The sequence below is a fragment of the Anoplopoma fimbria genome, chromosome 2, assembly GCF_027596085.1.
Source record: "Anoplopoma fimbria isolate UVic2021 breed Golden Eagle Sablefish chromosome 2, Afim_UVic_2022, whole genome shotgun sequence".
Classification (NCBI taxonomy): Eukaryota; Metazoa; Chordata; class Actinopteri; order Perciformes; family Anoplopomatidae; genus Anoplopoma; species Anoplopoma fimbria.
In genome coordinates, this window is record NC_072450.1 from 24,131,508 (window position 1) to 24,141,723 (window position 10,216).

At 37.7% G+C, this 10,216-nt stretch overlaps 1 protein-coding gene across 1 annotated transcript; it reads right to left on the reverse strand.

Annotated features, from left to right (window-relative positions):
• Positions 1–1,380: 1,380 nt before the first annotated feature.
• On the reverse strand, positions 1,381–8,831 carry LOC129106419 (immunoglobulin-like domain-containing receptor 1). Its single transcript, XM_054617813.1, is given in 10 exon segments — positions 1,381–2,267; positions 2,427–3,092; positions 3,864–4,045; positions 4,263–4,295; positions 4,298–4,375; positions 5,652–5,798; positions 5,991–6,110; positions 7,027–7,176; positions 7,731–7,901; positions 8,574–8,831. Coding segments are annotated over 10 exon segments (1,632 nt in total). The 5' UTR covers positions 8,620–8,831; the 3' UTR covers positions 1,381–2,228.
• Between the last annotated feature and the right edge of the window lie 1,385 nt (positions 8,832–10,216).

Consider the following 10,216-nt stretch of genomic DNA (forward strand, 5'->3'; position numbering starts at 1 on the left):
AAAGTTTGGACACACCTTCTCATTCAATGGTTTTTCTTTATTTTTCTTTATTTTTCTACATTGTAGATTAATATTGAACACATCCAAACTATGAAGGAACACATATGGAATTATGTGGTAAACAAACAAATGCTCAACAAACCAGAATATGTTTTATATTTTAGATTCTCCAAAGTAGTTGAATGAGAAGATAGGTACTATATATATAAAAAGAAGTCTGGACACACCTTCTCATTCAATGGTTTTTCTTTATTTTTCTTTATTTTTCTACATTGTAGATTAATATTGAACACATCCAAACTATGAAGGAACACATATGGAATTATGTGGTAAACAAACAAATGCTCAACAAACCAGAATATGTTTTATATTTTAGATTCATCAAAGTAGTTGTAAACAAACAAATGCTCAACAAACCAGAATATGTTTTATATTTTAGATTCTTCAAAGTAGTTGAATGAGAAGGTGTGTCTGAACTTTTGACTGGTACTGTATTTTGATTAGCATATTTCTTATTCAGCAAAGTATCACTATGAATCTTCTTTTCACCGAGGAACTACAGTATTAGAAGTGCACATAAAACAACACTCAGTGTCCAAGTTTATTAGGTACATCTAGTGGTAGAATGTAAGTTAATTTACTCAAGTTTAGTACTTGGCCTACACGTTTGAAGTACTTGGACTTACTTGAGTATTTACATTTTATGCTTCTTTATACTTTTACCTACAGTACCAGTCAAAAGTTTGGACACACCTTCTCATTCAACTACTGTGGCCTAAAACATTTAGCTTTTGTTCCCAAGTGTCAAATGTTTAGTCACGTTGTTGCCGTGGTTTCAGCTAAAGCACATGCTATTATTCAGCTAATGGAATATTTTTTTTTAAGTTGAAGTGGAATATTTATGAATGACAAAAAAGTATTATCAAATCTGTTAAGGTTTTCTTTTGTTGTCAAGAAAACAAATCCACAGTGGTTTTATAAACATACTACAAGAATGTATTTGTTCTGCATGTGCGATGCTGATGTTTTCTATATTGTAAACATATATATTGTGTTTGGGAATCTTTAAAACTATTGTTTAACTCAAAAGTGAAATAAATAATAAATAATGTGAAACAGAACAAAAGACAGTTTTGTTGTACCAAAGGTTAAGTTTATTTTCAATATTATAAATGAACTCAAACTGACATTGTAAAATCAATAAAGAAAAATAAAAATTATTTAAAAACATCAATGGAGGAGTAATGCATGTGTAAGTGATTTTCAGTTATATTTCTGAAATATACCATGAAACATGCAAAAGGGGGGGAAACCTAGTTACGTTTCTAAAACTTTACAATGAAAATAAAATGGTATAAAATTTTCCTGTGCCAACGACAATCTTAAGAGCAAAAAAAAAACTTTACTTCATTTGTTGTGTCAAAACCATGTAAAATACTTAGTTACACACAGTGTTTACAGTTACTTATAAGCAAGTGTAAAAACGTAATGTTATCTTATGTACAAAAGGTTTAGAAACCATTCATCATTATCTGAACACAGGCTAATGGCACACACCTTTTCCTTCAAAACCTATTACACGAAAGTCACTTCAAGACATCCTTGAGATATGAAAAATAACTATTTACAAAGATCATAAAAAGCTTAAAACTAATTCCAGCATTCACAAGAGTCTATTCATATTTATGTGGGTTTAAATAGTTATAATGTTACAATTGCAATTTGTTTACTGGCCCTGGGCATCATTTCTTCCGCACTTTATGTTTTATGGCTTTATCAATAAGAATTAACTGTGTTCCTGCCAAATAAAGAGCTTTAGGAGAAGAAACATCCATTAAAAAAGGCACAGAATCATTTTACAGGTTTTTAGTCCCAATCTCGTCTGCAGATTTCTTTTTCACTGATGAACCAGCAGAGGGGGGGTATTATCATAAAAATCTGTTCAGTTGTAAAGACTGTCTTACATCAATATCTAATGAAACAACAAACCATATATAGGCTACCAAATAGGTTTCCACATTGGCATTTGCTTTTCAGCCTTCACACTTTGATGGACACATTAAATCTCACATTTTATCAATCCTTCTGCCAGCTTTTCACTGATAAAAACATGATAAAAGAACATTCATATTTCATTTCAATTCATAAAAGATGTTGGCATTTAAGTTACAGTGAGGTGTTCGTGTTCTCTGAAACAGAGGTTGCATGGCGTTTCACAGCTGGAGGGCTCAGATGATGATGCTGGTGCCACTGCGAGAACTCTTGCCCTGAGAGAGACATACTTTAGATTCACTTTACTCGCAATCGGCATAACTAAAATACTTTTTTGTTTTATAATGACGTTGTGTGTTTGACTATGTGTGTGTTTGTTGTGACGTAAGCGCGTTGGTGTGGGTGTCTGTCAACTAAAGCAGTGATTGTCTTACAGAGTAGCGTTCGTTCCTCCGTGCTCCTGGCTTCTGTCCAGGCTCGTACTCCGAGTAGCTGGGAGGTTTTTCCCCCCAGCCTCCGCCTCCACCTCCTCTCCTACCTCCACCTCCTCCTCCTCCTCTCCTGCTGCTGTCCTCATCATCAGAGCTCCAGGACCCTCCTCCGGAGCGCCGTGATGCTGGGGGAGAGTAGTTTCCTCTGGACCTGCTGTCAAACAGGTCGTCCCTGGAGCGGGAGTGGGGGCGGTCCATGCCTCCTCTGGGACGTTGCCCATCTAGAAACTCCTCGCTGTAGCTCCTGAGAACACCTCTAGACCGGGAGGGGGAGGGGTAACGCCTGGCCGACGTCTCTCGAAAGCCGCTGCGGCTGCTCTCGCTGGAGCTCGGGGGCCGAGTCTTGGGGGCAGCGGGTGGGATTCTGGCCGGCGGCTGGTCTCTTATGGGTGGAAGTGTGATGACACGACGCTCTGTTGGGCCATCATCGAGAGCAGAGATCATGCTAGGAGGGCCGGGGGAAAACGGGGCGTTGACGGGCATGTGCTGGGAAGGGGGTGGCATCTGCTGCATGTTCTGCATGTTCTGCATGTGTTGCATGTGTTGCATGTGTTGCATGTGTTGCATGTGTTGCATGTGCTGCACATGCTGGGGAGGAGGAGGCTGGGACTGATGGGAAGAAGACACCAGAAGACGAGAAAGACAAATGAAAACCACCATTTGTAAACTTTAGTGAAATTCACAAAAACACAAGTATTGTGCCCCAATTCAACACTTCAGGCCCAGTTAATACTCCGTTGGCATTGATAACACTAGAAATGCTGCACTTTGCCATTTTGTACCAACAAATGATACAAATCAGTGCTCTGACAGATGCCAATCAAAACACAACACTTTTGCCAATTTCAGCTTTGCAAAATGACAAAAAAAAAAAAAAAAAAATGTTGTTCACAGTTTGCTAATGAAATAAAACATGAATATTATACAGAAGTATAATAATTATGGCTGTTGCTTAGGCCATCACCTATTAACTAAAATTATCATGGGACAAATCCAGTGGCAAATTGTTCCGTTTGCGCATTAACCAACCCTAACCTGACAATGGCTCCCATCAGCCACCATAACTCTGCTTTCATCTTCTAACTTCGTGCCCTTAGGACTGATTTTTTTTTCTTTCAAAAATAACAGCTTTGACAAGAACTTGTTTGGTAGTTTGTGTGCAAAAAATTATTTGATTATTTTTAATAACTTAGATTCACATTCTTTATTATGTTCTGTATGTCGACCTCAAAAACGATACTAAAATACTACAGTAAAGTAAATAGGAATGCCAGCAATTTTTTACAAACCCTTGCAACAGTTGTGAATGGCAATGTGACAAAATAATCTGCAGCTCTTCTGTTAACATAAACGGACTTGAGAACATGGGCGGACACATACCTGTAGCATAGGACTGGCCATGTCCATCCCCCTCACCTGGCTCTCCAGGTAATCAAGCATGTGATTGGTGTTGGCCGGGGTGTGTGAGCCGTGGACACTGGGAGCGGGCATGCTGTAAGCTGAAGGCTGAGGAGGAGGGAGGGGCATGGGCTTCATCGGGTAGCTCTTCCCTGAAGCAGATCCTAGAGAGGTAAAAACATTTACAAAATAAGAGTGATTTATTTGGAGACATTTGTGGATGAATAACACTCATTAACTGCTGTGTAACATCATGTGCGTGTGTGAGTGTGTGTGAGTGTGAGTGTGAGTGTGAGTGTGAGTGTGTGTGTGTGTGTGTGTGTGTGTGTGTGTGTGTGTGTGTGTGTGTGTGTGTGTGTGTGTGTGTGTGTGTGTGTGTACCTGAGTAGAGCAGGGGGTTCATCTGGGAGGAGGCGGTCCATACACCTGCTGTCCTCCTAACCAGGGCACCATGGCCCTCTGAGCGTCCTTCATCATACGATGCTGCATCACCGCTGAAAGACGAGCGCAGCACATTATTTAATATTCAACATTAGACGAAGGTCCTCTCTAAGTACACAGGCTGGGTTTTTTCTGAAATGTTTTGAAGGACTTCCATATTTATATTCTCCCATGTGGTATAACCAACACCAAGAGATTTCTAAAGCATATAATAAGCTTTCAGAGTGTTTTTCCTCCTACCAGTTAACACAGATTGTGGTTAAATAGAGAACAGTATGAATACCAACTTGCATAGATGAGGTTGTTAAAGGTAAACCATCACAATGCACATTCACTTGTTATTTTTTGTCCGAAGGTCAGTATTTTTTTTTTTTTTTTTTACACAGGATGCAGATGGGCACAGAAACTGTTTTAAAGTTGAACTTTTAAGGGATAAGTTCACTTTTCTGCAAGTCCGTCTGAAACAATACTCCCATGCCCCTTTGAACTGTACATTGAGAAGGTTACTGGTCACTGAAATCATTTATGGACTACAGATGAAAAAACTAACTCTGGCGCATTTACAGAAATGTTTTATTAATGTGCACCGCCCCTACCAAATAAACCAATAAATAAAATAAATTTTAACTTTCCAAACTAGACTTGACAATATCCTTTCCTTACATGATTTCAATGCATGTGTTTTTGGGCATACTGTATATAGCACACTGCATATAGACAATGCATATTTGTGTGGCATATTAGCTAATATTACTTATATTTTTTTTAATTTTGCTAATATTTTTCCAACTTCGTACAAATATTTTTCATACACATTTCAGACCCTTCACTGAAATTGTTGGGAATTTATACAGACCCTTTGCTTATATTTTTCAGGCATTTTTCTAATTTCTTTTAAGACATTTTACTCATATTTTCACTGACATTTTACTTATATTTTTCAGATATATTTCAGTAATTTTATAAATATTCATTCAGACATTTTCCTTAGATTTAACAAAAATGCAAGAATATTTTCCAACATTGCACTTATATCAATCAGACATTTTTACTGATATTTTCCCAACAATTTACAAAAATAATTCTGACATTTAACAATATTTCCAACATGTTACCTATATATTTTTTTTAGGTAACAAGTTGGAAATATTGATTTATTTTTTTAACATTTATCGAATATTTTAACTTAAATTCAAAAACAAGTTCACACTATCTGTTTTTTTCTCTCCCAAGTTGCCTCATTGTTTGTCTTCTGTGTATTTCTGACAATATAGGTTATAGATTTAATCAGTAGCCCATTCCCATGTTTTGGATGAGAGTTTCCTCTACCTTTTTCAGGACAGCAGCACTGCTCTGGGCAGCAGGGACAGCGAATATAGCAGCAGCATCTCTGAGGGCAGCACTGGCAGCAGCAGATACAGAAGAGGAGGATCAGAAGGAGGGCGCCGATGACAATGAACAACACTGTTAACCAGTCTGAGGGAGGCGGGGGAGAATGACATCTTGTTAATATGTATTTCTGTACCTGATTTTGTTATAGCTCCAAATACCAACCTATAATGCCACACACATTTAGGTTTAAACAAATCAATAGGAGAAGTTATGGAAATTCTCTATACGGTGCTGCAATAAAATCAGTGAGTGAAAGTTTTTCTTTCCGTTTCTTACTGTAAACGATGAGTTTGATTTCTTTGTCAGAATCTCCGGACGTGTCTCCAGCAGCATCGACGGAGCAGTAGTACACCCCGTTGTCCCACCACATCACCTCAGTGATCACCAGGTCAGCGTCTGTGCAAACACAGAGAGATAGTTAAAGTTTAAATCCATTTAAACTTTGGTCAGCAAATTTGAAAACAAACTGATTCTCTACTTGTACTGAGACAAAGCCAGAAACTAAAAACTAACAATTATTTTCAATATCAATTAATCTGTGGGTTACTTTTTCAATCATTAATGAGATGTTTGGTGTATAAAATGTCAGATATAGTGGGAAATGCCTGTCACCATTTCACCAAAGTTTTTTTTCCTTACCCACAATTTAAAACACTACAACATATTTACTTAACTAAAATAAAAGGAAAAAGAAAACCATAAACAATGTCAATTTAGTCGTTTTTTTCTTTACATAAAAATACCTAAATGAGTAATGGATTTTCAAAATTGTTAAAGATACAGTTTGTCAATCTTCTCGATTAGTCAATGTTTTATTTTGGATGTATTTTGAAGTTAGAACAGCCAAAAAAGTGAAGCAAATCATTCATAAAGACAATGATAAAATCCTCAATATCGAAATCAATAGAGTCCTTTGATTCTTTGGCTCAGTGGAAAGCAGGGTCGTCCTCCGATCAGAGGATTGGCGGTTCCCCGGCTCTGGCAGTCTATGTTGATGTGTCCTTGGGCAAGACACTTAACCCCAAGTTGCTCCCGAAGGCTGTGCCATTGGTGTGTGAATGTTGTATGAATGTTAGACTTAGAGTCCTGATGGGCAGGTGGCACCTTGCATGGTAGCCCCTGTCATCAGTGTGTGAATGGGTGAATGATATGTATTGTAAAAAGCTCTTTGAGTGGTCGGAAGACTACAAAAGCGCTTTACAAGTACAGTCCATTTACCATTAACCACATTTTATCTCAAGACTCGACTAAACTGGGTTGAGCCTGAGCCTGAGCCTGAGCCTGAGCCTGAAGCCTGAATGAATGAACTCACTATTTTGGATGGTGATCTTGCGTTCCCGGTACTCTGCTCCCAGCGTCGGCTCGCTGCTCCCTCTCTTCTGGATCACTGTGCGCACCGTCCGCTGGCGGTCTGGACAGTCATTCGCTGGGTCCTGTCCCAACTGTAGTGCAGCCTGGTACGCTGCAAAACCACAGGCAGAGTTTCAATTAATACATTTTTTTTTTCATGCTTGGTCCATGCATCACTTTGGTCCAGACTGAAATAGCTCTGCTAACTACTGGTTTTATTTCACTGTAGTCCAGAAAGGTTTTTGCTCCTGGTACAACCATGTGCAGCACTTTGTAACTTTGTCTTGAAAAGTGCCATATGAATACATTGTATTATTATTATTATTATTATTATTATTTGTCATGTACACAAGTGTAATGTGTCGTGAAATGCAGTTTGGTATACCCAGTAAGTCTGCACTAAAATGATTAGCATAAAAAATATGGAGTAAGGAATATATATGTTTAAAAAAGGTGTCCCAACTGTAGCTATAAAATAAATAGCATATATTGTGACTACATATTTGAAGATATTCATTCTGGCATAGATGTATATTCAGAGAGAACATAAGAGTATTTATAGAACCATGATGCCTCTGTTTCATGTCAGCAGTGCAGTGCATAGAGAAAGGCTGTCCTGGCCCCTCGTGGACTTATACCGTGTATGATGTGTGCGCCACTTGTTACCTGTGGAGTAGTACTCCAGCACGGGGTCCTTGCAGAAGGACTTGAACCTCCAGGTGACCAGAACATCTTGGAGGTTTGCAGAGGTGGAGTAGTCACAACGGAGGGTGATTGAGGCAAACAGAGTCGTGCTGCGCTCCTGCTTAGGAACATTCACCTGAATACACACCGACCCTGTTGGGAGTGGGACAGCAAACGGACGGTTACACACAGTAGTTTGTGTATTTGTACAACAAAGAATACAGATATATCATGTTGCCGTAAGAAATAACACTGTCAATTTAGAGAAACAGCTTGTGTGTTGCCAAAAGCCAAGGAGGAAAAGTGTGGTCAGACTGAAACAATGTGTGTGAGGGTTTCTCTCAACCAAGGAATTCATTTCAAAGTAGCAGAACCTGAAAAACAGGTGACACAGACAAAGGCACAGGAAATGGCCTACAGTGAAACTACCAGCCAAGCATTTAAAAGCTGGAATGAAACCTGTTGAGTTCATCTGTCCCTAAATATGGACAGGCCAGTGACACTTTAAAATAAGCTGGAAGACTATCAATCTGATGGGTTACAGCTTAAAAATCATAGATATCAGTAAAGTTCAACAATAATAATAATTAAATTAAAACAATTTTCTTCAAATCTGCAAAAAAGAAAAAAGTTTGCTTCTTCCCATTTTACAACTTGTAGACCGACTATCTTTGTGTCAGATAAACAAACACTACCATGTGACCGATACCTCCAGTTTGGTTCTTTTCAATGAAAATGTTGACAAACGTTCAACTCCTAAACGGATTGAATCGACTATTTCTTTTAAAAGAGCACAAGGCCAATATGTAAAAGAACAGAAATTACCTTCAAGAAGCGACAGCAGGAAGATCGCGGCTGCTAATCTCCGCATGATGACAAAAACCCTCCGGCTCCGAATAAAAAGTGGGAAGCCAAACTATCCCCGAATGATAAAAAAAAAAAAATTAAAATGAAATCAGAAGGGAGAGAGAGAACAAACAAACAAAGTGCCTCTTTTCTAACCTAATACTGAAACCCAACTGTTCATTGTGTCGTCCTCAACAGTATGTTTGCGGTCAATACCTGAACCTGCAGTCATCTCTGGCCACACCCCGAAACAGGTGTATTCATCCGTACCTGTGTGACGTAATCACGTGCACAAAAAAAAAAAAAAAAAAACAGTAGTGAATGACTGTTAATGCTAATTTCTCATTCCATGAATGAATACATGAATTCTTATATGCACACTGCAATCGTGTGTTTTTTTCGTTCAGGCTGTCTTAATATATATATATATATATATATATATATATATATATATATATATATATATATATATATATATATTCATATTTCATGAAAAGTATTCACTTGAGTTTTTTTTTTTTTTTTATTTTTCATTTTTTCATTTTTATCTTGTCTTTCTTTTACTATGTCTCTTGTGTGCACTTTACTCTCTGCTGCTGTAAGCCTGCAAATTTCCCCGCTGCGGGACTAATAAAGGATTATCTTATCTTATCTTATCTTATCTTATCTTATCTTATCTTATCTTATCTTATCTTATCTTATCTTATCATCAGAGTAATGTTGCCATTTATACTGTAAAGATGTGTGACTGGTGCTCCTTAAGATTATTTATCTAGTCGTGGTAAACGTTTCATTCCATACATTTATACATTAAATTCAATCTTAGTACTACATAATATATTATTGACATCATGGCACTTTTCTGATGTGTTCCTTTGTTGCTATTATTAGACTAAAGAGACGGTGTAAGTCCTCCGCAGTCAGGTGTAACTCTGATGTTAACCACTAGATGGCAGGCTAGACTTGTTTTGAATCTGAGCTGGATATTCATGTTTTTGTGTGCTCGACTCTTGAATTCTCTACAGTTAAACTATAAAACCAGGCTGTTTTTATTCCCTGGAGGAAAGAACGCTTTTAAAATGTGTCCTCCTTCATAAAACTCTGGGATCATCTGCATGTGAAGTGTTTTCCGAGTACTTTAAATGAAAAAAGATTGTTTTCCCTCAAAGCACACCCACTCTGCACCTGCAGCCCGCAAGAGCTTCTTTATTTCCCTAGAAACTCCTGCCAAAGATCCGGTCTGTGTTTCCTACTCGTTCCCCCTGACACACTGTTATGTCACATAGTACAAATGGAAACTTGTTATCACTTAAACTTGAAACTAATACAAATATATAAGCAGTAAATTAGCCTTGGCACTATGTCAGTTCATTTTAATTCTCATGCACAGCAGCTACTGAACCTGGAGCCACATCAGGTCTATGAATGGACATTTACATATTAAAATGATCAAAACTATATAAAAAAAAAAAAAAAAATCGATTTTAACACACATACGTATATTTGTTATTGAGTTACATTCAATAAAACTACATGTTTCTATGTTGCACAGGTTTATTTATGTAAAATTGGGATATAAGGAGTGGCTGCACTGATGTAAACGGTGATGAGAAGTAACAAAG